At 46.0% G+C, this 27,023-nt stretch overlaps 2 protein-coding genes across 2 annotated transcripts; both read right to left on the bottom strand.

Annotated features, from left to right (window-relative positions):
• Positions 1-1,700: 1,700 nt before the first annotated feature.
• Positions 1,701-6,778, bottom strand: LOC309354338 (lutropin subunit beta-like; the record flags this gene model as incomplete). Its single annotated transcript, XM_081884494.1, has 3 exons — positions 6,728-6,778; positions 3,643-3,837; positions 1,701-1,931 (listed from the first exon to the last, which is right to left on the bottom strand). The coding sequence occupies exons 1-3, from the start codon at positions 6,740-6,742 to the stop codon at positions 1,701-1,703; spliced, it is 441 nt and encodes a 146-aa protein (XP_081740620.1). The 5' UTR covers positions 6,743-6,778.
• A 7,822-nt stretch (positions 6,779-14,600) lies between these two features.
• SAXO3 (stabilizer of axonemal microtubules 3) lies at positions 14,601-22,070 on the bottom strand. Its single transcript, XM_081884357.1, has 5 exons — positions 21,825-22,070; positions 20,921-21,109; positions 18,671-18,832; positions 16,259-16,386; positions 14,601-15,152 (listed from the first exon to the last, which is right to left on the bottom strand). The coding sequence occupies exons 1-5, from the start codon at positions 21,978-21,980 to the stop codon at positions 14,798-14,800; spliced, it is 990 nt and encodes a 329-aa protein (XP_081740483.1). The 5' UTR covers positions 21,981-22,070; the 3' UTR covers positions 14,601-14,797.
• Between the last annotated feature and the right edge of the window lie 4,953 nt (positions 22,071-27,023).

Here is a 27,023-nt window from a genome sequence, read left to right on the forward strand (position 1 = left end):
GTATCTGACTCTCGGGAGATTGACAACAACAACCACTACTACAAAATAATAATTCTGTGCCACAGCTAGACTTGTGATGATCATTTATCTCTCAGCCTCAGTGTTCCTTACCTGTAAAATATAGAGTATTAAATGGTTGCTGTTGTGCAATTCTGCTGGCTGGTTTTAGTGTTTTATACAGTGGTACCTCTGGTTACGTACTTAATTTGTTCCAGAGGTCCGTTCTTAACCTGAAACTGTTCTTAACCTGAAGCACCACTTTAGCTAATGGGGCCTCCCGCTGCTGCTGCACCGCTGCCACGCGATTTTTGTTCTCATCCTGAAGCAAAGTTCTTAACCCAAGATACTATTTCTGGGTTAGCAGAGTCTGTAACCTGAAGCGTATGTAACCTGAAGCGTATGTAACCCAAAGTGTATGTAACCCGAGGTACCACTGTATTAGATTCCATGACCTGAAGTTATTCAGAGATTTCTAATTTGAATACATGCATGAAATAGATGGGAGTTCGCTTACACTATAATAATTCTGCTAGTCTTTAAGGTGCTGTAAGACCTTGTTTTTCCTTCAGGTTACTAGCATGACTGTCCCTCTGAAAACTATCCTGTGTCCCTAACTTTCATTCTCCACTATCACTGCACAAAACATCGCAGTACACATTCAAGCCAGTTTTCAGACTACCTAACTGGGTCGTATTGCCCATTATCTGAAATGTTAAGGTTTCTTAGTGCATAAATCTAGTGGCTTGAGGAAGGAGGTTAAGAACCACAATTTTTTAAGGAGTTAATGTTGTTCATTGTGGGCGAAAGAGAGAGGAGGCGATTGGAGCTCAAGAGTTCTTTAGGAAAGCTAAGGTGTGCCCTGTTAGAGAGGAGTGGAAAGGGAAACAGAATGGGCAGAGAACAAGCGAAACAGACTAGAAGCCAGGACTCCTGAGTTCTTTGTACCTATCGACTGAATCACCCACTGTTGCGTTCGCAAAGTAAAGGAAGGATTGAACTCTGATTAATAAGAATACACACAGAGGCTTGAACCAGCAAGACTCTGGGAAGGGTGCGTATAATCGTGTCTCTCTGTGCTTGTCCGAGAGCAGCCCCCTGGCCCAGGTAGTTTTTATTCACAAAAGAACTTTTTACAGAACGTTCGTAAGAACCAATCAGATTTCTTCTGAGCATTTCCACAAACCCACGTGGGGACAAAGTTAGATAAAAAATTCTTTTAACTACAACACTACTACTCTGAGCATGCATACATAATCTGAGAGTAAATAAAAGAGGACTAGAGAAACTCCAGAGATCACAAACAGGAGTAAACAAGAGAGGATGGCAGGATGGCAAGGAGATAGGCATCTTTATCACCTTCCTGTGAAACTATTTCCAGGCCCTAAGATTAACATCCTAAGATTAAGATACATCAAAGAAACTGGCCCAGGATGCCTGCCTGGCGAAGCAACTGCTGTGTAAGTGACATGTGAGGAGAGAGAAATGGGCATCAAAAGGGCATGAATGTAGAATCTTATGGGATTGAATCAGAAATTATCGTCAATATATCAAACCCAGTCAACACAATGCTTTCATCGTGGACACGATGGCTTGATGTATATTTTATAATTCCTCATGGTAATCCCATCTGACCCCTACACTCAGAGAGATGCATTGCTGCTGTTGGTTCCGGATGGCATTTATTAGCTGCCCCCCTCCATTTAGATAAAGAGGTTTGGGTTGCTACAGGAGTTGGGCCCAGTGCCCTGAACAGTGCAGTCGCTGGAGGCCACTTTGCAGAGGTCGCAGTGGCAGCTGATAGCCACAGGGTACGTGAAGATCGGATCGACACCTGCTGGGCATCCGCGCAGCAGCGTGGTCTCGTAGCGGACCTCCCTGTAGGTGCAGACTCTCTGGTTGAAGACGATTCGCTCGTCCTTCAGCAACATCTCCTGTAAAGGAAGTCGCCGGGCAGGGAGGACAATAAAGGGAAGTTAGAGACATGTCTGACTCGCCCTTGCTAACATAGGAGGAGCAGGGCAGCAACCGAAATGAAAAACCTGACAGGGAACTTCGTAAACTTTGAGTTCTTTTCTAACCATCAAGCAGTGTATAAATTTCACGAAACAAATCAACCTTTAACATTGCCACACTTAACATATTTCTACCCCTCCTGTCTTCCAAGAAAGCCAAGGTGGTTTACATGATTCTTCCCTTTTTTCCCCTCACAACAACTCTGTGAGGAAGGTCAGGCTGAGAGTGAGTTTTGATGTTTTATCGTGTTTTTAATATTCTGTTGGGAGTCGGCCAGAGTGGCTGGGGAAGCCCAGCCAGATGGGCAGGGTATAAATAAAATATTATTATTAGTGCCTGGCCTGAGGCCACCCAATGAGCTTCAAGACCGAGTGGGGATTTGAACCCAGGTTTCCCCAATACAACACCCTTGACTGACACACTGGCTCGGCCTTCTGCCCACTGTTAGCACACTGTCAGATATGGGCCTGGCCTTGAGTGCACCTTTGAATTCCATCCTATTACGCCTCTCTCCTCACTGAGCAGAGCAGGCATGGAACAGGTTGGCACGGGGATGGGCTCCCAACGCCTGCCGCACCCTGCAGGTACAGAGATCCTCAGTGCATGCCATTCTTAAGGACAGTTGTGTTCTTTCCCCCATAAGTCAACCTTTCCCAACTTCACTCCAGAAGTTCTGGGTTGCTACTCCCTTCAGCCCTGCCCACTGGCCGTGGCTGAGCCAAATGTAAGTAGCAACCCCAAACACAGATGGTGAGGCATAGTAAGGTAAAGGACCCATGGATGGTTAAGTCCAGTTAAAGGCGACTATGGGGTTGCGGCGCTCATCTCGCTTTCAGGCCGAGGGAGCCGGCGTTTGTCCAGAGACAGCTTTCCGGGACATGTGGCCAGCAGGACTAAACCACTTCTGGCACAACGGGACACTGTGACAGAAACCAGAGCAGCGCACGGAAACGCCGTTTACTTTCCCGCCACAGCGGTACCTATTTATCTACTTGCACTGGCATGCTTTTAACTGCTCGCTTGGCAGGAGCTAGGACAGAGCAGAGGGAGCTCACCTCATCACGGGGATTCAAACTGCCGACCTGATCGGCAAGCCCAAGAGGCTCAGTGGTTTAGACCACAATGCCACCCACATCCTTTTCTTTTCTTTTCTTTTTGAGGCATAGTGCCAGCACAAAATTCTCATCTGCCCTTTTCTTAGCACTGCTTTTTGGAGGGCACAGTGACATGCTTACTCACTTGGGGTTCAGTGCTAAAGCCCAAAAAAAGGAGTTCACCTGTGCGCCTTCTAATTTTCAAGAAAGAGATGGCAGGCGAGATTTTCTCTCAGCTTGCCCAATCGGATGCACTTGATGCCGCAATAGGGAACATCCAGCCCAGCGAATGTCACTGGACTACAGTTCCCATTGCACCTCGCCATTGGGACTGATGGGAGCTGCAGACTGATGGGACTGATGGGAGCTGCCGGCGCCATCTGGTGGGCTGCCTTGATTTAGCAACCCCTGCTCCCCTCAGGTCAATAATGCCTAATTCTGAGCTTCAAATGGGTGCCTGGCTTCCTAGAATGGCATTCCCCATTCCCCCGCTTCACAACGCCCCACATATGCACACAAGCGCGCACATACACACCCTGGTCTCGCAGTAGCCACTGCAGATGGTGGTGGTGATGGGCATGCAGACGAGGCAGTCTTCTTTCTCGGCCGCGATGGTGACATTGATGGGGCGGCAGGCGGGGGTATGGCTGGCGATGCCCATGTTGCTCCTGCGGCTGGCGGTCGGGGTAGCCACCAACAGGAAGAAGGCTGCCAGCAAGAGGATCTTTCCCTGGTTGTAAAAGGAGGGAGAGGTGAGAAGCAGGGATTGAGGAGTCTGAGAGCGAGGCTAGTTTGATGTCTATACAAGGTGTTGGTGAAATTGTTGCCATGGTTTTGTTTTTTTTAATAATTTTTATTGAATAGTTTTATGTTACAAAAAACAATACAGCCATACTACCACTAAATATAATTAAGAAATAAAAATTACATACATCGATATTTAGTTTGTTTTTTGTTATTTACCGTCTTTACACACCCACACCAGCACAGAAAATGACAACAATGAAAGTAAATATTTCCCCCCTTTTATCTTCCAAAATCTTTTCTTCAATTTTGACTTCCTGTCAAGTCCCTTTGCATATATTTTATCTTACATTTGAATGTACACAAAACAATAAACCTTTCTATATAATTTTTCTAATACATTCTGAAAACATAATAAATCCTTAATTGTTGTCCACCTCCTTTTAGTTCCTTTATCACTCGAACGCTAGCACGGAGTCACAACTATTATTGTATTTTTGAACATATCTTATATAACCATCCCATTTTTCTGCAAATTTTTGCTTTGAGTTTCCTCTGAGTTTACTAGTCAGTTGAGCCGTCTCCACCAATTCCTGTAATTTGATTTGCCAATCTGTTATTTTTGGAGCCTCGTGAGGGTTTTAAAGGGTTTGGGTGGGTGGGTGGGGGTACCAGAAGGAGCCAAGGTTAGAGCTAATGCGGCAGGAAGGGCTTGAGCATCAGGAGAAAAGTCTTGACAGCAGGAGCGACAACACAACCGCTTTAAGAATACTAAGTTCTCACATATAAAATAAATGTTCATAAATATACAAGGCAAACACATACGTAAGTATATAAACCACGTGTCTGAAATACAATCAGGTTGCGAACGTGATCCGTACGGGATACACGTTCACAACCCAAATCTGCGCATGCGCGGATTGCGATTCGGCGCTTCTGCACATGCGCAAAGCGCAATTTAGCGCTTCTGTGCATGCGTGACTGCTGAAACCCGAAAGTAACCCGCTCCGGTACTTCTGGAATTCGGCGGTCCGCAACCCGAAAAAAACGCAACCTGAAGCGGCTGTAACCTGAGGTATGAATGTAGTACAGGAGAACAATCCTGAAGCCATTTTGACTCTCCCAAATTAGCTTTCCAATTGTCTTTTTGACTGTAGGGGCTTGCACCTCCCTTTTCAAATACAGTTTGGGAAGTATCTGTTAAGCTGAGCACACTATCAATATGTGTAAGAGATTCAGGAACTAAGTATTTACCATCATAAAGGAATGGCAAGGCTACCGATTTTCTCCTACCGATAGGGAACCCACCTAAGGACTCTATACAGGCTCCGGAATACCCCATAAGGCAGTGTTGTCCAAACTTAGGTCTCCATCTGTTTTTGGACTACAATTCCCATCATCCCTCACCACTGGTCTTGCTAGCTAGGGATGATGGGAGTTGTTGTTCAAAAATAAATGGCGACCCAAGTTTCGGAAACCCTGCCATAAGGGAAAGGGAGCAGTTTTTCTTATAACACAACCAATTACCTAGAGCGGTGTTGGGCTCTCCTCCCTGCTGAGTTCTACAAGGGCAAAACCGAAGCACCACCAGCACATTTAAAGCAGCACCATACCACTGTGAACAGGAATGCTTCCCACTTTAAGGCTGGTCCAACACATTTTGACGCCCGAGGCAAGACATGCCACGGGTACCCACCCCCAAATCCGGGCTCACACTCCTGCAGGATTGGAGGAGACCAGGATCAATGCAGCCGCTCTGGGCAGAAAGGGGGCATTCCACTAGCTGTTACCACTGTTTTTCGGTTTTCAGCTGCCTCCTTTGGCTTACCCAAAACCGAGTCAGGATTGGGACCTCTCGCCCCCTCAGAGCGTGCCTCCCAAAACAGGTCACCTCACACTGCCTCAATGGCACGCCAGCCATGCTCTAGGGCACTGAGATTAGGGCAGGGAATTGCCTCCTGAGCGTTTTCCCTCAACAAAAAATTGTAATTCTGTAAACCTTAAGATTCCCTTAGCCCTGCTAGTGTCTTTTTCACTATATAGCATACCCTCCAACATTTCTCCAATGAAAATAGGAACATCATCATTATTATTATTATTATTATTATTATTATTATTATTATTATTTGTTTATACCCTGCTCAGCCACTCTGAATGGCTTCCAACATGTATAAAAACATTTTTAAAAAATTAAAATTAAACATTAAACATTAAAAAACTTCCCTATAAAGGGCTGCCTTCAGATGTCTTCTAAAGGTTGTATAGTTACTGTATTTTTCGCTCTATGAGACGCACCAGACCACAAGACGCACCTAGTTTTTGGAGGAGGAAAACAAGAAAAAAAATATTCTGAATCTCAGAAGCCAGAACAGCAAGAGGGATCGCTGCACAGTGAAAGCAGCAATCCCTCTTGCTGTTCTGGCTTCTGGGATAGCTGCGCAGCCTGCATTCGCCCCATAAGACGCACACACATTTCCCCTTACTTTTTATGAGGGAAAAAGTGAGTCTTATAGAGCAAAAAAATAGGTACTTATCTCCTTGACTTGGTGGGTTGGGTAACGTATCTCCATATTTATCCAAGGAAAATTGGGACATGCCGGGATCAAATGAGACACCAGGACGGCTTCTGCAAATCTGGGAAATAGGGGCACTTGGAGGGTTTGCCCGTAGCTTGCACGATACCCTTGCTGCCGTTGCACTCCCTGAAATGCTTAACCCATCTTGCATTCGAAAGACCCAAGCAGTAACCATTGCATTGCAACCTCAATAAACAGTTCATGCTATTCTAAAGTTGCTTCCCTCAGCAGTGAATGAGCAAGAACCGCACGCTGATCCCATGTTCTGCTTGAGTGGGCGCCTTATTCGTTTACACCTACCTGGATCAACTTCATCTCGTCTCCTGGGCTGGCCTGGATCGGAGTACCTCTGCCCCCTACCTTACACCTCCTTTTATAAGATCTTCCCCCTCCCATCACCCAACCCACAGAAGCCTCAAGGACAAAGCAAAGGGGGGGTGTGATGATATCTGGTTGCCAAGCAGGTTGCAGCATCAAACAACGCCAAAAAGGCACTTTCACTGTTCTCTTGGGAAGCGCCGTTTTTCGGCGCTTCCTTTCCATTCAGCCAAGAACAGCACCTTCCAACATTTATCTGATGAAAATAAGGGACATCCTACCGTACCCTCCAACATTTCTCCAATGAAAAATGTGTTGTTGTTGTTGTTTAGTCGTTTAGTCGTGTCCGACTCTTTGTGACCCCATGGACCAGAGCACGCCAGGCACTCCTGTCTTCCACTGCCTCCCGCAGTTTAGTCAAACTCATGCTGGTAGCTTCGAGAACACTGCCCAACCATCTCGTCCTCTGTCGTCCCTTTCTCCTTGGGGCCTCCATCTTTCCCAACATCAGGGTCTTTTCCAGGGAGTCTTCTCTTCTCTGTCCTTCCAGTGAGCACTCAGGGCTGATTTCCTTCAGAATGGATAGGTTGGATCTTCTTGCAGTCTCCTCCAGCACCATAATTCAAAAGCATCAATTCTTCGGTGAATTGATGAAAAATAGGGACCTCCTAAGGAAAGGCGTTTCTTAAGGCAGGGAGATGACGGGAAGAAGAAGAAGAAGAAGAAGAAGAAGAAGAAGAAGAAGAAGAAGAAGAAGAAGAAGAAGAAGAAGAAGAAGAAGAAGAAGAAGAAGAAAGAAGAAGAAGAAGAGTAGTAGTTTGGATTTGATATCCCGCTTTATCACTACCCGAAGGAGTCTCAAAGTGGCTAACACTCTCCTTTCCCTTCCTCCCCCACAACAAACACTCTGTGAGGTGAGTGGGGCTGAGAGACTTCAGAGAAGTGTGACTGGCCCAAGGTCACCCAGCAGCTGCACGTGGAGGAGCGGGGAATTGAACCCGGTTCACCAGATTACGAGTCCTCCCTCAAAAAGCTCAACTTTGGCCAACCCTTCCCCTAAAAAAGCTCAACCACTCCTGGCAATGATGACAATGGGTAGATCACAGCCAGTACAGTGGACGCTCGGGTTGCTAACGTGATCCATGCGGGAGGCACATTCACAACCCGCAGCGTTCACAACCAGCAACCCACACGTCTGTGCATGCATGGGTCGCAATTCGGTGCTTCTGCACATGCACAAAGCACGATTTAGCACTTCTGTGCATGCGCAAGCGCCGAAACCCGGAAGTAACCTGTTCCGGTACTTCCGGGTTCAGCGCAATGCACAACCCGAAATCACACAACCCAAAGTGTCTGTAACCTGAGGTATGACTGTATTTTTTTACTGTGAGTAGATCGCAGTCTCTTGGGAGTCGAACTAGATTTCAATGGGGGGCGGGATGTGACAAGAAATTTTCCACACCGGGTACCACCTGACTTTGCTACGCCACTGCTCATGACAGACAAAAGCTCAGCAGGTTAACAGCAGGTTCTAGGCCCAGGGCCCGTTGAAAACATTTAGTTTCCTGAAGCAGTGCCACAAATTCCACCTGTCCTACAATACATATAGTACCTCAGGTCAGCCACGTTTTATTGGCACCTGAGGAAGTGAATCCCACAATCCCCCTCTCCACTCTTTGGCAATAAACATACAGTTATAATAATGCCTCCCTTATTATTTTTTATTTTTTGAATTTATATACCGCCCTATACCCAGAGGTCTCGGGGCGGTACACAGAATTAAATCAAAATATAAAACCACAACTTCCATAAACAACAACAACACAATAACCCCCCCCCAAAAAACCCACATTTTCCCTGAAACTTACGTTTGTACAATGCTCTAAATTTGGGGAAAAGTGCTGGATTGTATAATTTTGACCATCCAGAAAAAGCTGAAATTTTCAGCAGAGAACATTATTCTGAACTGTATACCTATTGTGTGGAAGTTAACAACAGGACAACGAAAATGGATTCTATGCGCTCTAATGGTAACCAAGAGACTGATATTGATGAACTGGAAGGATAAATATATGATCCCCTTTAATAAATGGATTGACAACATGATAACATTCGCAACTAATGAATAGACTGCTTACAGACGTAGACTTTGTTTGGATAAATATGACAATATATGGAATGAGTTTATGCAAAATGTAGCAGGCTATTAATATTTACATATGTATTAGGATAATAATATCAAATTTATATGTGAATGTATGGGTTAGGGCATTTCTCATATATTGTAAATACAGTGGTACCTTGGTTCTTGAACTTAATCCATTCCGGGAGTCCCTTCGACTCCCGAAACCGTTCGAAAATCAAGGCACAGTTTCCAATTGCCTGCAGGAGCTTCCTGCACTCAAGCGGAAGCTGCGTTGGACGTTTGGCTTCCAAAAAAGTTCGCAAACCAGAACACTTCCAGGTTTGTGGCATTTGGGAGCCGATTTGTTTGGGAGCAAAGCCGTTCGAGTACCAAGGTACCACTGTATTAGTATATTGCTTCTTTCTACACATTTTTTAGACGCCCCCTTTTTTCCTTTGCATCACTTTATTTCTTCATATCTGAAACCTTCTCAATAAAAAATTAATTTATAAAGTTACAAGAAGTTAAATCGCAAAAAAACCCCCAAAACCTGTTGCCTCTTCAGGAAACCCAAGATCAGCTGCCTGAGGCGGCTACCTCACTCTGCCTATTGGTGGGGCCAGTCCTGTCTAGGCCTGAGATAGAGATCAAATTAATGCTGGGGGTGCTGGCGGATAATTAAAAAAAACTAATTTCATACCCCACAAGTGTTCTGGAAAAAAACAGGACATATTGGAGGTAATGTAATCTGCATTTCAAGATGAAATCAACCAGTTTTCATCTCCTGCTGCCAGCAGGAACAAAAAACAAATGAAGTGGCTAGAGATTTTTTCCTAGGCCATGGGTTCCTATTTCTTGTCCAAGGCCATTAGCTCTGGGCCACACCAGGTGTGTTGCTAGGTGACAAATCCCTGCTTCCTTTGACACATCCCTTCTACCTGAGTGGTGTCCCTGAAGCCAATCCTTCATAGCGGAAAGTGTAGGAGGAGAGCAGCTTGCCTTGAAAAGCAGCCAAGTGCCAACTAGGCTTGAGCTTGGTTTCCTAAGAGACATGAGCCCATTGGGATGCAAGCAGTTCAATCTGGGCTGAGCTGAGACCCCCCTTAACAGAGATGAGCTGATAATGATTGACAATGCGCTTTTTCCACAAAGAGGTCAAAGGAAGTTGGCAATGCCAGGTGGGAATTGGGATAACGAATTTTAAGGATAAAATTTATTGAGTGAGTTTACTTATACGCCATAAAAAAGGTAAAGGGGTAAAGGGACCCCTGACCATTAGTTCCAGTCATGGCCGACTCTGGGGTTGCGGTGCTCATCTCGCTTTATTGGCCGAGGGAGCCGGCGTACAGCTTCCGGGTCATGTGGCCAGCAGGACTAAACCGCTTCTGGTGAATCAGAGCAGCGCACGGAAACGGCGTTTACCTTCCTGCCGGAGCGGTACCTATTTATCTACTTGCACTTTGATGTGCTTTCGAACTGCTAGGTTGGCAGGAGCAGGGACCGAGCAACGGGAGCGCACCCTATCGCAGGGATTCAAACCGCCGACCTTCTGATTGGCAAGTCCTAGGCTCTGTGGTTTAACCCACAGCGCCACCCGCGTCCCCACTTATACGCCATATCCTCCAACATTTCTATGATGAAAATAGCGACGTCCCATTCCATGAAACCCTGCACATCTTATTGGGTTGCCCCATCTACTCTGGGCAGCTTCCAACATACTGTGGTACCTTGGGTTACAAACACTTCAGGTTACAGACGCTTCAGGTTACAGACTCTGCTAACCCAGAAATAATACCTCGGGTTAAGAACTTTGCTTCAGGATGAGAACAGAAATAGTGCGGCGGTGGCGCGTCGGCAGCAGGAGGCCCCATTAGCTAAAGTGGTACCTCAGGTTAAGAACAGTTTCAGGTTAAGAACGGACCTCCAGAACGAATTAAGTTCTTAACCTAAGGTACCACTGTATAAAACATTATTAAACTTTAAAAAAAAAAAAAAATCCCTATACAGGATTGCCTTCAGACGGCTCAGGGGCCAGACAACTCCATACCCTCCAACATTTCTCCAATGAAAATAGGGACATCCTAAGGAAAAGTGGGACATTCTGAGATCAAATCAGAAACTTCTCTAAATCAAGGACACCCCTGGAAAATATGGACACATGGAGGGTCTGATTTGCTGCTTTTCTACCATGAGCTGTGCCCAAATCAGCTTACAGCAAACATTCAAAACATCGAAATACAAATTTAAGAAAAATGCAGAGCACGTCAGTAAATTTTTAAAAATGACTGTGATAAATTTAACAAACATAGAATAAATTTAATATTGCAAAAAAGAAGGAAGGAAGGAAGGATGGATGAAAAGGAAGGAAGGAAGGAAGGAAGGAAGGAAGGAAGGAAGGAAGGAAGGAAGGAAGGAAGGAAGGAAGGAAGGAAGGAAGGAAGGAAGGAAAGAAAGAAAGAAAGAAAGAAAGAAAGAAAGAAAGAAAGAAAGAAAGAAAGAAAGAAAGAAAGAAAGAAAGAAAGGCAGTTTTTGAGCTGATTCAGGAACAGGGACCTCTTCAGTGCGCTGTTTATCAGAAATGCAGCTTAGTATATGTCCTTGGAGCAAGCTTCTCTGAAATTGGATTACCCTGTGTATGCTGTTGTGAGTTGTTTTGGCAGATGCAAATAAAACAGGAGGGAACGATGGGCAAAAAATGACCCTGAAAAAGGGAGACTCAACTTCTGATCAAATGGGAAGGTAGCAAGGAATTGACAATGGAAACTGTTGCTGTTTTATTCTGCCAAACACTCTTCCTTGTCTTCCTTTTCGGTTTATTATAGTAGGTTTCTTACACAGCTACACTCCCAAAGAGCCAAAGTTAACGCTGCGCCTAGCTAGCTTTGTTAAAACACAGGCTTTAAAAATGCACTGAAACTTGTCTGTATATGTTTGTGTGCACTCAAAACACATTGCTGTGATTAACAAAACAGAGGAAAAAGGGTTTCGGAAGAACGTGTCTGACAAAGGCTGAAGCTGAAACATTTTGCCACATAAATAAACCCCCGGTTTTGTTAAATCACAGTTACACATATATTATTTTAGTGATTAACTAAATCCCAATCCCCAAAGGGATATGGAGCAAGCTTGTGCAAAGTGCTGTTGGATACCTTTATCTACGCACACGTACCTTTTGAAAGGTCTTTTCAAAACACACGCTGTTGATTAGAGCCGGTGCTATAGCTAGTGTCTGGAAACAGTTAAACTACACAGCAGTATGGAAGAGATTGTGCTGGGTGCTTTTTAAGAGATTCCCCCTGGGCCACCAGCTGGGACCTGCTGAAGCTGTATGTCGAAAACACACTGAAGCAATGAATGCCAAATTGATGTAGAAGCTAAAATGTATTTATTAACTGACTTCTTTTATATACATATATATATATTATTTGGTTTTACATATTTAAGTTTACAATCGTACCACAACACATCCAAAGTTACAAGGGTCTCCCGAATCTCTGGACTTCTTCCCCTCCCTGAGTTCTGTTAATAAACCTTTTCTACTGCACCTTTTTTAAATAATCCAAGTTTTTTATAACTCCATTGTGTCCATAGTTCTCATTACATTACAAGTGTTATTGCAGGCCTGCTAATGTTTTCAACTGCTTACAGTGGTCTTCAAGGTAAATTGTAATTTTTTCCCATTCTTTATTAAAGTTTTGTTTTTCCTAGTTCCTGAGCTTTCTGGTCAGTTTTGCCATTTCGGCATCGTCTGACAGCGTCATCTGCCATTTTTCTCTGCTGGGACTTTATCTTCTTTCCATCTCTGAGCTAACAGCATCCATGCAGTTGTCACATACAAAAGAGTATTTTCTTTTTTTAAAATATTTTTTTATTGATTTTCCAACACAAATTAAAAACAAAACAACACACACTACATAAACAAACAAAACATATAATCCGTGATCAAGAAAAAGAGACGGTGGAAGAAGACTGGAAGAAATTTAAAGTATACCTTAAGAATTGTTGTAAAATTATTGAGTGCTAAAATGTCAAGGGAAAGGAAAATATAGAATTACAGCTGTAATTGATTAAGTATGAGAAGAAGCTAAAAAAGAAAATAAGCAATTAGTTAATTGGTGTGAGGGGTTGTTGAAGAAATTTTAAAACAGGGATGCAGAAAAGGTGAGGTAAGGGGAAGTCTGGGAAGCAAGGTGTATGAAAAAGAGGTTTTGAAATTATACAAAAAAGTATTTTCTGCTCCCTTGGAATTCCAGCACTTATAATTCCTAATAGAAAAGCCTCTTTTTTATATAAAGGGTATTTTAAACATTTTTTTTCAATTCATTATATATCATTTCCCAGAATTCTTTTATTACCTTGCACAACAGCCACATATGGTAAAAGTTGCCTTCTTTTTCTTTACATTTCCAGCAAGTACAGTGGTACCTCGGGTTAAGAACTTAATTCATTCTGGAGGTCCATTCTTAACCTGAAACTGTTCTTAACCTGAGGTACCACTTTAGCTAATGGGGCCTCCCACTGCTGCCACACGATTTTTGTTCTCACCCTGAAGCAAAGTTCTTAACCCAAGGTACTATTCCTGGGTTAGCAGAGTCTGTAACCTGAAGTGTCTGTAACCTGAAGCGTCTGTAACCCGAGGTACCACTGTATTTGTACCTGTCATATATTTTTGCTGACATACTTGGTATTAAATACCAACGGTACATCATTTCCATATAATTTTCTTTCAACAGACAGCATGCCGTGAATTTCAAATCAGTTTTCCATAAAATATTTATTAACTGGCTTCTGGTGTTTTGGACTACAATTCCCATCAGCCCCTGCCAGCCGAGGCTGATGGGTGTTCTTCCAAGGAGTTCAAGGGAGCAGCATACATAGTTCTTTCCCTCACACTGTCGTCATAACAACCCCTCGAAGAAGGTGGAAGGGTGTGTGGATGCATGTGATTGGATCACGGTCAACCAATCAGATCCACAGCAGTCAAGATGTAAACATGGATCACACCAGCCCTTATCCAATACTTGCACCCACAACCTCATTTCGGCTCTGGAATGATGGACTTGAGCATGATTTGCTTCAGTTTGTCAAATCCATCCCTCCTTCCACACCCACCTGTGTGAGTTAAAATGGGCAGGTGAGTACGCAAGGACAGCCCTCCTAAAGCTAAAAGTATAAATTACAAAATGGAAAACAACTGAAGATTTCTATCTCAGATCCGTGCTGTTTTCTGAATGCTTCTAAATGCCAGACTGTGAAGTATAATTCTTGAATGAACATTGAAATGGAAAATAACACTATAATGTGTCTGCATGTATACTGTGAAGTATGGCATGAAAATTTCCATTGAAGCGAAAGAAAACTGTGAGGAGAACCTAACAAGTTAATAATTAGTGAGTATATCTACGTGGCTCAGTCACCTGATGTTTAAAACACCTGAAATATGTATGTGTTACAAGCAAATGCTACTCTGTGGTCTTGGGAGGACTGTATCTTTGTTCTCAAGCTACTGGAGAGAATGGATGTTTTACTCCCTCTCTCTGGTAGAACAGCCTCAGCCTAATGGAGGCTGAAATGGAGAAGAACCTTTAATTTTTAGTTCTGGAAGATATTCATAATCTAAGACATCTCACCTATGCCGGCATCAATATATTATGCAACAAACTGGATGTAAATTTATTGCTTGAAGTCGAATGAAGTTTGAGTTCTGCAAGTAAAGCTTTCCGAACTGTATTTTTGGACTGGACAATTTTTATTTCAAAGAAGAGTTCGCTTTTATTCATCTAAACTGCTGCCCATATGTGCAGCGTTAACCATATCAATAGAGACTCTGTGGTCATCTCTGCAAAACAGACACAAATGCTAGATATGATAGATTCTATAGGTTTGCTCTGCCTGATCCTTGCAAAACGCTCGCTGCCCCTGGCCTCTCACACCGGCATGGGCTTGCCACTCCCGTAGCATTTATACTCTGTTTCGTACATGCGAGGAACGCACATGATCTCCACCACAGGCACCCGGCAGGAGACCGTGGGAGGCTTCTCCACCGGGCAGAAGCGGTCCCAGGTGCGCTTGTAGTCATGGGGAGGCTGGTAGGATTCTCGGGTCAGGGGAAGCAGACCCCGGTGGGGAACGGCAGGTATGTGTGGCCCCAGACGGGGCACTCGGGTTGCTTTGAGGAACACCTTGATGTCCCGCATTGGTTCAGGATCACGGATCACGGGGTATTCGCCACACCGCTGGAGCGAGAGAGCATCCTTCCTAGCATAGCCTTGTCGTTCCTTGCTGCAGGAGAGAGAGGAGGGAGGAGGGATCAAAATGTGTCCATTTCTCTGAAAGTGGGGTGAAACCAAGCAGTTTAAAGGAGAGAACACTGTCTGGAAGGGCTCCCTGTGTACACACCGCTACTCTTGGCGCTGCAGAATATGATATTATTTGGGAATAACGTACCGTATTTTTCGCTCTATAAGACACACTTTTCCCCTCCTAAAAAGTAAGGGGAAATGTGTGTGCATCTTATGGAGCAAATGCAGGCTGCGCGGCAATCCCAGAAGCCAGAATAGCGAGAGGGAGTTGATTTTAGAATGCTGTGTTACTTTTATTGTTGTTAGCCGCTCTGAGCCCGGCTGGGGAGGGCGGGATAAAAATAAAATTTATTATTATTATTATTATTATTATTATTATTATTATTATTATTATTATTATTTCAACAGCAAAAGGGATACCATACATATATCGGGCAACAGCCAACATCTGCCAAAATCACAGATATCACAGAGTTGGAAGGCACCCTGAAAATTTTCTAGTCCAACCCCCTGCAATGCAGGAAGATACAAGCTGTCCCTGACGGGGATCGAACCTGCAACCTTGCCGTTATCAGCACAAACGCTCCAGCCAGCTAAGCTATCTAGCTGTCAAGGCACGTTAACTCTGGTTGTCAACCTAAAAAAGACAAGTTCTGTGCCATTGTAAACAAGTTGTCATAGCGGTAGCAAACAAAGTTTAAAGAGTGGAATGTGGGTTCAGAAACGAGACAATAAATAAAATAATAAATAAATAAATGAAATAATATTTATGCCTCACCCATCTGGCTGGGTTTCCCCAGCCACTCATTAAAAACACAATTAAACATCAAACATTAAAGACTTCCCTAAACAGGGTTGCCTTCAGATGTCTTCTAAAAGTCAGATAGTTGTTTATTTCCTTGACATCTGATGGGAGGGCGTTCCTCAGGGAGGGAGCCACTACCGAGAAGGCCCTCTGCCTGGTTCCCTGTAACCTCACGTCTTGCAGTTGCACCCTAGAGGATTATGGGAAGGGAGTGTAGGCAGTGGCAGAGGTGTCTGGGGTGGGTGAAGGGGTGGGGAGAGAACCTTGGAAGTGCTACTTACTCAGTGAAGGGATGGAAGTCCCGGCTGGTGACAGAGTAATAGGGGTCATTCAGCCGCAGAACTGCCTTGTCTCGGATGTAGAAAGGTTTGCCTGCCATCTCTTCATTCCGTGTGCTGGCCACAATGGACTGCGGAGAGCAAAAGAACACAGCCTCTGTTGTGCGTGGAAGTCTTGAACTCCTCAGCCCACCATAGCGGACAACCCCAACCAAGCCTGGTATTACCATGCAACATTCTTGAGTGCCACCCACAAAAGAGGACTGGTTATTCAAAGTAGCTGAATTTCTAGAATTGGCGAAATTAACTGCAGCAATAAGATATCAAACAAATCAGAAATTAAGGTCACATTGTGTATGGTTTGAAGAATATAGGAGTAAACACTGCTCTAAAGATAGCATGCTGATATGTTTAGACTCAGCTTGTAAAGTTGATTCAGGTAATATAATAGTACAATAAAAGAAGGAAGGTAGTGATACATGAATTGCAATGTAAATAAGAACTTTAAAGGAATAAAGATGATGAGCGCTGGTGCATTTTTTCTTTACCCATAGTCTTTCCTTTTTTCTGTTTGTTTGCTTGTAAGTGTATGTATGTTACTGGTTTGTATGTATGTTAAATAAATAAATAAAAATATTTTTTTAAAAAAAACAAAAACAATGTTCTTGAGTGCCTCCCAGGGCCCAGCAATGACTGAGCCGCCATTTTAATTTCCCACAATGCCCCTGGAGCAATGCTGTCTCAAGGGCATTGTAGGGGAAAGGAAAGGGTGTAGCTCCTTGTAGCTGCTTTCACTGCCAAGTAAACCTGTCAGAATCAGGAGGGGACTTCCTCAGAGCCTTGTCCCCAGCCTTAGTTAGAGCTCTTGGGTCTCAAGCACATGACCTGCTTTCTTTGATTGGCAGGCCAGCAAAATAAAGAAGGATGTCAAAGAAAAGACCAGGCATGGTGGGGAAGGGATAGGGAAGGCCCAATGCCAAGATCAGAATACCACCTCGAACTTGCTGCAGAGGCACCGAGGATAACCCAAATATAAGCAGTTTAGGCCACAGATGGAGAAGGAACTGCAGATGTCGTTGAACTACAACAGCTCCCATCACCTCTCACATCATTGACTGCATTGGCAATGGCTGATGGGAGTCGGGGGTCCCACAATATCTAGAGGGACACAGGTTTTCCTTCCCACTAAAAGCAGGCAGCACCAACCTTCCCCACACACCAGGAAATAATGGATACTGATTGGTCTGATTCCATGGGTAGCAGGGAAAGATGTGCAAGCTTTTGTTGGAATCCATCTGTCTCAAGAGACAATGGAGTGCACCTCTGGGGGTGAAGCCAAATTGACCTCCCTGGGGCGCAAGCCTGGGCAGTGTGTATGGAGGTCCTGGGCTGCTCAAATGACAAGACCCACCCGCCCCTGGCCTCACTGATGTGGTCCAAAGGACAGCAGAGCAAGACATTTGGCACCAGCTGGGCTGCAAGAGTTGCCGGAAGGAGGTCACAACGTGTCTTAAGGTCTCCACTCTGGATTTGTGTCGGGTTTACTTTACTCCTGTTATGTACTGAGCTGAATCCTAGAACAATAGGATCTAGAATGCAGCAGTCTGATTGGCCTGCAGGAGCAGCCAATCAGGCTTCTGGAGGAGGTGAATCCGCAACCTGATTGGCCTATAGGAGCAGCCTGGAATTAGCCCATTGTGTAAATAATGTATATATAGCTAGTTGTTTCGGGGAAAGATTCATTCATTGCTACTATGAGCTGAATAAAGAGCATGAAATTCACACTCAACTTCGAGTATATTTCAACTCCTTAGCCTTTTCTACTCCTGAAGATATCCCACAAGGCAGCAGAGGTTTGGATCAGTTTTCCTTCTCCTAGATGGACTACCTTCCCAGTCTGACAAGTCCCATTTGCCTCTCACTTCCTTCTACAGATGGTGCAGAAACTACCGTATTGACCGCTGGACCCACGATTGGTCACATCTGTTCATTCTGCCAGAGCCTGTCTTGGCATGCATGTTAAAGTCCCTAACTCACTGAGGCTTTGAGACCCATCAGCCAACCCTCACCTGGTTTAGCTGGCCAGTCAAAGGCATTCCTGGGGTGTGGCCAATGTCGTATACTGACAGCTTCTTGGAGCCACAGGTGAGAGCTGAGCGCAGGTGGGGACCAAAGTTGGACAAAGCACCCCAGAGGTAGCACAACATGTCCCCTACCAAAGGCACTACCCCCTTCCCTAACACCCTAAATATATATGCAAGCAATTGTTTGTAAGGTATGCAAAACCAAGCATCCTTTAGGTAGAGATTGCCAACTGGTTAACCTAAAACAGAACACAAAGATGTCTTGGCCAGAAGGAAGATGATGTCCAGCATAGGGGGGATGTCCTCTCTCTGCTCCAGAAACACCAGATACCTTGGATGGTCCATCCAGGTGATGGTCAGCCAAGCCAAATGGCTGAGGTCCAGCATGGAAAGTGGGCTCTTGTGGGAGATTGGGCCAGCCAGGGTAGCGTTCCCTCGTCTCGCTCTTCTGGTTGCCCATGGTCAGCGGGAACCTCCATGCTCTCAGCTGCAGCTGTCGGGGAGAAGATCAGAAACAGGGGTATAGAGAAGAAGGAGTTGGGGGAACGGTCACCATGACTGCACAAGGACACCCTCTCGTGCAAATGTTTCCTCATTTGCCTCGGGGAGTTTGCCTCCTCCAGCCCGGTGTCTTCGAACAGAGCCATGGAGGAAATATTTTTTGTCTCGCCATCACCTTGTCACTTGAGGCTCTTCGTTCTTCCCCTTGAACAGGGGCTTCTGCTGAAAAACATCTTCATGTATGTGACAATGGCCGTGAGAGTTCTAAAAGCACAAGGATAGAAGACTGAAGAAACCCCAACTAAAGAATCGTGGCAAGAAAAATTGATGGACTATGCAGAACTGGCAAAACTGACATATAAACTACGGGACAAGGATAACTGTGACTTTAAAAGATGAATGGGAACCCTTTACAAAGTATTTGAAGATGCAACAAAGCGAACTGGACTCCTTGGCTGGCTTTGAATAAACATTCACAAACTTTTTATTGATAATAATCAGCTAAATAGTTTGAGGATCTATACAACTGTGTAACATGCAGAAAACAGCATTTTGAGAGAAATCAAAGACTGGAACTGAGGGAAGTCGGGGGTGGGGTTCTGTGGGGGGGGAGGGAGGTGGCGGAAAAATGGGGGGGAATAAGGATGATATGTTTCTGGATAATATGTTTTGTTTTAATTTTGAATAAAAAAGTTATTAAAAAAAAAAGAACAGGGGCTTCTGGGAAACTCTCTGCAGAATCCTCAGCCCCCTGTCCCGTTCTTCTGCCTGGACTGCAATCACAGAGTAAGGGGTGTGTGGGGCTCCATCGATGATATTTCAAGATTACTCCCTGAATGTTCAGCTGATTCAGTGTGTTTCTAGATGGGGGCTTTATACAGCAAACCTGTTCCTCAGGTCTCATTTTGTGTGTGTTTGTATTTGGCACACACCCCCCCCATTTTTTTCAGTCACAGGTATTCACTACTATTCCACCACTGCTTGCTCATTGACACTAGTGGGCGGAGTTTGACAGAATGTGTCCAATGAGGTGTTTTTTTTTGGGGGGGGGGTTACGTGTGTGTGTCACCCACTGCCTTTAACTTTACTGGGCATGCATGTGAATACTACTGTACCCATTTGCATACATCTTTAAATTAAAATAAAGGAACCCTAGAAAAGCATACAGGAGCAGATGCTTCTAATCTTAATATTATAATGTTTCGTAATGAACAGAAAGGGGGGCTTGTGATTTTTCAGACCAAGTAGACTGCAAGTAAATAAATAAAAATACTTAGCTAAAAGTAGAAATAATCAGAATATTTGAAACTGAAATGCTTGCTGCTGAGGTCACTTGGGTGATGTTGTGACGCATTCTAGTGATGCAACTGGCAACCTGACTGAGCAATAGGCATGCCTTCCACAAACTGGCCAATCGTGGTGCAGGTAGTTCAGTCCTGTTCCTCCCCCAAATCCTGGCTATGCTATGGCTATACTTCTGAGTAAGCTCACATAGAACCAGGCTGTAAGTTATAGACTGGATTCATTCCACCCATTCCCTCCTCAGTAAAGCCACCAAGCCTAGGGAACTTCAAGAACTGTCACTATTTGGGGGTGGGATTCAGTCACAAATTCAGGGTGTGCGGTTTAGTTGGCTGGAAACTCTTGCGCAACAAACCTGCTTCTGAAAAAGATCGGACTTTTTGCAAGAAGGAAAGTGGCAGGGAAAAACACACTGGGAGTTCCCATAACACTTGGGTTGACACAACACCGTCTGACCTCCCTGAAAGCAAATCATGACAAAGGCAGGTTAAATTGCCAACAAATGCGGACAAATCTTCAATACACTCAGTGGTGTAGCGTGGGTTGTCAGCACCCGGGGCAAGGCAAGTAATTTGTGCCCCCTAACCCATGGAGCCAGGTAGGGGCAGAGAGCTGCGAGTGCGAGCGCGCGCCCCCCAGATGTTGCGCCCGGTGCGGCCGGCCCCCCCTGCACCCCCACGCTACGCCACTGAATACACTGGTCATCAGGATGCGCCCCTTGACCATTTGGGCTTCTGTTCCCCTTCCCAGATCTCAGAGCTTCCTGCTTGCCCCTTACCTTCTCTCTCAAATCTTTGTTGTAGAGGACGTCCCAGTGAGGATAGGCGACAGAGTAGCGGGGGTGAGCCAGGACTCCCCCGTGGGTTTTCAGGCCATAAGCGAGTTGTGAGGTGGTTGTCAACCGTGGGATGACCTCATCTCGGAAGTCTTTCTCAGATGCCGGGGGCAGCGGCTCATAGATTGTAGACTGGCGATGAGCGAAACAGGGGTGCGAGGGAGGAGGTGGGGGAAAGAGCAGCAATGGGACAAACCATCAGGAAATAGGAAAATGGGTGCATGGATGAAAAATAGAACCAAGACCCCCCCCCCCCGTAAGACCCATTTATTCCGCCAGGAGTTCTGGTTCCAGGCAGCATTAGCCCACCTGCAGAATACCTAGACAGGGGTCAGCAAACATTTTCAGCAGGGGCCCGGTCAACTGTCCCTCAGATCTTGTGGGGGGCCGGACTGTATTTTGGGGGAAAATATATGAATGAATTCCTATGCCCCACAAATAACCCAGAGATGCATTTTAAATAAAAGGACACATTCTACTTATGTAAAAACACCAGGCAGGCCCCACAAATAACCCAGAGATGCATTTTAAATAAAAGGGCACATTCTACTCATGGAAAAACACACTGATTCCCAGACTGTCTGGAGGCCGGATTTAGAAGGCGATTGGGCCTGATCCGGCCCCCGGGCCTTAGTTTGCCTACCCATGACCTAGAGGCATAGCTGTCAACTTTTCTTGCGATGAATCCTATTCGGAATAAGGGAATTTCCCTTAAAAAATGGAAAACGTTGACAGCTATGTCTAGAGGTAGCGGGAGGGGGTGTCAGTCCCCCGCTACAAACCACATCGCTTCCACTAATCCGAATTGCACCAGCCATCCCCCTGAAAGTCACCAGTTTTGGCTCACTCGTGCATAGGGCGGCGGGAAGGGCAGTGGGGGGATGTAGTTGAGTCCCACTCCGCTGCTGGTCAGCCTCCAGTCATGCCTGCGTCCCTGCCGGGGCACCAGCGTCGGGGAGTCCACCTCCCAGTCGAAGGGGAAGGCGGAGAAAGTGCCCGCCATGTCCGCCTGCGCTTTTGGGACATGGTTGCCGGGCGGCCGGGCGGAGGAGGAGGAGGAGGCGGCTGGTACCCTGGGCACCAGGAAAGGGGCGGGGCCCCTGGAACGTTAGCGACAAACGTCGCCATGGAGATGGAACGCTCGGCAGCCGGGCGTTCTAGCGCCCCCTTTGATCGAGCCCTGGATTCCATCCGGTCCGGTCCTAATGAGTTCCAATGGGATGCTGCACCGCTGTGGAAGGGGGAGCCAGGGCTGCACCTGGATTTCCTGGGAGCCGGAAGGCCTGCTAAGGATCGTTGCTACGGAGTGCTAAAGGCCGTGGCTTAACGGGTGGGGTGCAATCTCTTGTTGTGTGCAGCCCACCCTGTTCGTGTTTACTGAGGAGTAAGCCCCTACCCGGTCCCTCAGCCCTTTCCACCTTGCTCCCAAGTAAGCGTGCATCGGGACTGTAACTTCAGTCGGAGGATGATGGTTCTTATCAGCCTTCATTGCATGCACGCACAAATGGGAGCTGCAACATAATGTTGCAGTATGGCAGGGGCAGAGGACGTGTGCCCGTTCCATTGGTGTTGGACGCCAACTCCCATCAGCCTCTTCTAGGACATCTGGTCACGTCCTGCCTCTGTTTTCTGTCTCCACACGCCCCACTGCCTGCCTCCCATGGCCACTGATCAAAGCAAGCAGTTATTGCAGTTCAAAGGCCTTTAGAAGACATATTTATTATTAACATTTTTATTGTTGCTGTTGTTAATATTATTATTGAAAGGTTATGTCCAGTCAAATTCGACTATGGGGTGTGGTGCTCATCTCCGCCTTCAAGCCGAGGGAGCCGGTGTTTGTCCACAGACAGCTTTTCCGGGTCATGTAGCCAGCATGACTAAACCACTTGTGGCACATGGGACACCGAGAAGAGTACTAGAGCTCATGGAAACGCTGTTTACCTTCCTGCTGCAGGGGCACCTATTTATCTACTTGTGCTGGTATGGTTGGCAGAAGCTGGGACAAAGAGACAGGGGCTCACCCCATCACTCGGATTTGAACTACCGATCTTACGATCAGCAAACCCGTTGTTGTTGTTGTTGTCATCCCTATTTTCATTGGAGAAAAGTTGGAGGGTGTGACAGACCCTCTAAGTGTCCCTATTTTCCAGGGAGAGTCTCGGATTTACAGAAGCCTTCCCTGTTTCCGATTTGATCCCAGAATGTCCCACCTTTCCTTAAAGGTAAAGGGACCCCTGGCCATTAGGTCTAGTCGTGGCCGACTCTGGGGTTGTGGCACTCATCTCGCTTTATTGGCCGAGGGAGCTGGCATACAGCTTCCGGGTCATGTGGCCAGCATGGCGAACCAGAGCAGCACACGGAAACGCCATTTACCTTCCTGCCGCAGCGGGACCTATTTATCTACATGCACTTTGACGTGCTTTCAAACTGCTAGGTTGGCTGGAGCAGGGACCAAGCAACGGGAGCTCACCCCGTCGCGAGTATTCGAACCGCCGACCTTCTGATTGGCAAGCCCTAGGCTCTGTGGTTTAACCCACAGTGCTACCCGTGTCCCTTAGGATGTCTCTATTTCCATCAGTGAAATGTTGGAGGGTGTGGAGTTACGCATACCCGCCCCCCAAGCCAAGGAGATAAGTAACTATACAATCTTTAGAAGACATCTGAAGGCAGCCCTGTGTAGAGACGTTTTAAAATGTTTAATGTTTTAATATATATATATGTTGGATGCCGCCCAGAGTGGATGGGGCAACTCAGTCAGATGGGCAGGGTATAAATAATAACGTTGTTGTTATTATTATGGGACATGGGTGGTGCTGTGGTCTAAACCACAGAGCCTAGGGCTTACCGATCAGAAGGTCGGCGGTTCAAATCCCTGCAATGGGGTGAGCTCCCGTTGCTCGGTCCCAGCTCCTGCCAACCTAGCAATTCGAAAGCACACCAAAGTGCAAGTAGATAAATAGGTACCACTCCAGTGGGAAAGTAAACAGCATTTCTGCACTGCTCTGGTTTCGCCAGAAGTGGCTTTGTCATGCCGGCCACATGACCCGGAAGCTGTCTGCGGATAAACGCTGGCTCCCTCGGCTTGAAAGCGAGATGAGCGTGCAACCCCAGAGTCGTCTGCAACTGAACTTAATGGTCAGGGGTCCCTTTATCTTTACCTTTACTATTATTATTAGGGAATAGGACTTCCCTATTCTCACTGGAGAAACGTTGGAGGGTATGTGGGCAGAGACCTTGATGAGTCAGCTCTTCCAACCTTCCCCAAGCCTTTTTGGCTCCCTGGGAGAGACGTCAGCAGGATGTCATGCACCATTGATACTCTCATGTAGGCCTTCCAAGGGGCAGCGGGCAGACACAGCCCTGCTCAGAGAAATTGGATAGGAGAAAGCTCTTTAACGCAACAAAAGAAGCAAGAACATTTTAAACAATGCGTCTGCTAGGGCTGCAAGAGACCCGTCTCAGGTATGGACGGCTTAAGAGAGCAGAGCCTCTTGCGTGGATCTTAAAAGCCAGGACACGTTCATTACAGGGAGGAAATGGTTTCTGGGGTAACCTGGTCCTAAGCCATTTCTTAGGGCTTCAAAGGTCATTGCTGGCACTGCTAAATGGAGCCCGGAAACAAACAGGCAATCAGTACAGATGGAATCAGTTCTGATCTTGAAGCGCCGGATAACAATCTGGCGTTTTGTACTAATTGAAGTTTCCGGGCTCTTTTCAAAGGGCAACCTTACAAGAAAGAACATTGCAGTTAATCCTTCCTAGAAATTAAAAAAGGAGAACCATTTGCAATTTTACAGTTGGGTGCTTTCTTCAAATCGTGTGTTTTCCAGCTATCACAGGTGTGGCGGGGAACCTTGGTAGGGACCAGTGAAGGGAATATCTTCTAACGAGTGGAAGATGTTGTGGATAGTGGGAACGTTGCAGAGTGGAGAGCTGAATTTCAGAATCCCATCCGCTCCGTTCCATTTCCCCTTCCTCCCTGCTTTTCCCAGTTGGAGCATCGGTCTAGGACCTGGGAGTCCAGGGTTCGAATCCCCACTCAGCCATGAGGTTCACAGGGTGACCTTGGGCCAGTCATTGCCTCATAGGATTGTTGTGGGGATCAAATGAGGAGGGGGCAAAACCGTGAGCTCCTTGGAGAAAAAGGGTAGGATATGAATATAATCAATCCATAAATAGTCAGTGAACATGCAGGCTACTTGGAGGCAGGGTTCCTTATGATGTTATTCTAGAGGGCTTTTGTACTTCTGCAAGAGCTGAGGGACTCCCCCAAGGCTTCTGATGCCCAAAGCTCGTGTGCAATCCTATGGAGCACCCATCAACTGCAACCCACACCTCCAAAAATAAAGACTTGCTATTTTACTTTCAGCCATCCGATGGCACACTTTCAGTGCACACTTTCACTTTTGGAGTTCCAGGTGGGTGGGATGGATTTGGAGAGGGTGGGGTGCATTTTATTGGTTTATTTATTGAATTTATATACAGTGGTACGTCAGGTAAAGTACTTCATTCGTTCCAGAGGTCTGTTCTTAACCTGAAACTGTTCCTAACCTGAAGCACCACTTTAGCTAATGGGGCCTCCTGCTGCCGCTGCGCTGCACAATTTCTATTCTCATCCTGAAGCAAAGTTCTTAACCCAAGGCAATATTTCTGGGTTAGCGGAGTCTGTAACCTGAAGCGTATGTAACCCGAGGTACCACTGTACCGCCCTATATCCAGGGGACTCATGCATGTTCCTAGCAACCCTGAAAACCAGTGAGGGCTAACTTGAATTAAAATGGGGGGGGGGAGCCCTGCCCCACATAATTGATCACATGACACAGTACATGTGTGTCACGGCTAAAAATTGGCCGCTGTTTCTTTAATGCTAAAAGAACTAAGTCAGCATGAGTTAGCGGCCTACAATGACTCATGCAACCTTTCACCAAATTGTACCTGTATATATAGAGTGTTCGGGACACAGGTGGCGCTGTGGGTTAAAGCCTCAGCGCCTAGGACTTGCTGATCGAAAGGTCAGCGGTTCGAATCCCTGCTGCGGGGTGCGCTCCCGCTGCTCGGTCCCAGCGCCTGCCAACCTAGCAGGTCGAAAGCACCTCCGGGGGCAAGTAGATAAATAGGGACTGCTTACCAGCGGGAAGGTAAACGGCGTTTCCGTGTGCAGCTCTGGCTCGCCAGAGCAGCGATGTCACACTGGCCATGTGACCCGGAAGTGTCTCCGGACAGCGCTGGCCCCTGGCCTCTTAAGTGAGATGGGCGCACAACCCCAGAGTCTGTCAAGACTGGCCCGTATGGGCAGGGGTACCTTTACCTTTACCTATATAGAGTGTTCAATGATAGTGTTGGCTGTGAGTTGGTTGGATGGTAGAAAGCTGGTTGTGTTTAATATGTACAAAGCTCCAGTTACAGATAGGTAGCCGTGTTGGTCTGCCATAGTCAAAACAAAAAAAATATTCCTTCCAGTAGCACCTTAAAGACCAACTAAGTTAGTTCTTGGTATGAGCTTTCGTGTGCATGCACACTTCTTCAGATACAGTGTGTATCTGAAGAAGTGTGCATGCACACGAAAGCTCATACCAAGAACTAACTTAGTTGGTCTTTAAGGTGCTACTGGAAGGAATTTTTTATGTACAAAGCTGTCGTGGTTGGAGAAGACGACTTTTAAGAATAAAAGCAGCAATACTCTGCAAAGTACTCTTTCTCAAAGACTCTTTTGTGCCAACTAAGGCCTGAGGACTAGGCAAAGGAGTAAAAAGGAGGTCAGAACCTTTCCCCCCCCCAAACACTGACAATGTGTACTATTTTAATGGCAGTGCCCATCAACTTTGGGGGTCCCTGGCCCCCTCAAATATGTTATTGGCAAAGACCCCCTTGGCCCCTAAGAGTTGGCTCCTGTGGTGTGATGTCACACATGAAAAACATGCCCTTTTGAAAAACTAGGCTTGGAATTGGGTAGGGGGAGCGAGCAGGTAGGTGAGGAGGAATTGCTTGGGGCAAGAGGTGTTCTAGGAACAAGGAGGAGGAAATATGTAGAACTTATTGAGAGTGT

This window comes from Podarcis melisellensis, assembly GCF_964234715.1.
Source record: "Podarcis melisellensis genome assembly, chromosome: 13".
Lineage (NCBI taxonomy): Eukaryota > Metazoa > Chordata > Lepidosauria > Squamata > Lacertidae > Podarcis > Podarcis melisellensis.

What these genes read in the sequence shown, in the direction of transcription:
- SAXO3 (XM_081884357.1), bottom strand. Translation starts at nt 21,980, where the DNA reads ATGGCGGGCACTTTCTCCGCCTTCCCCTTCGACTGGGAGGTGGACTCC. An exon ending in TCCCGCCGCCCTATGCACGA is followed by an intron (nt 21,110 to 21,824) that starts GTGAGCCAAAAC and finishes GCTCATCGCCAG; the next exon opens with TCTACAATCTATGAGCCGCT. An exon ending in ACCTGGATGGACCATCCAAG is followed by an intron (nt 16,387 to 18,670) that starts GTATCTGGTGTT and finishes TGCTCTCCGCAG; the next exon opens with TCCATTGTGGCCAGCACACG.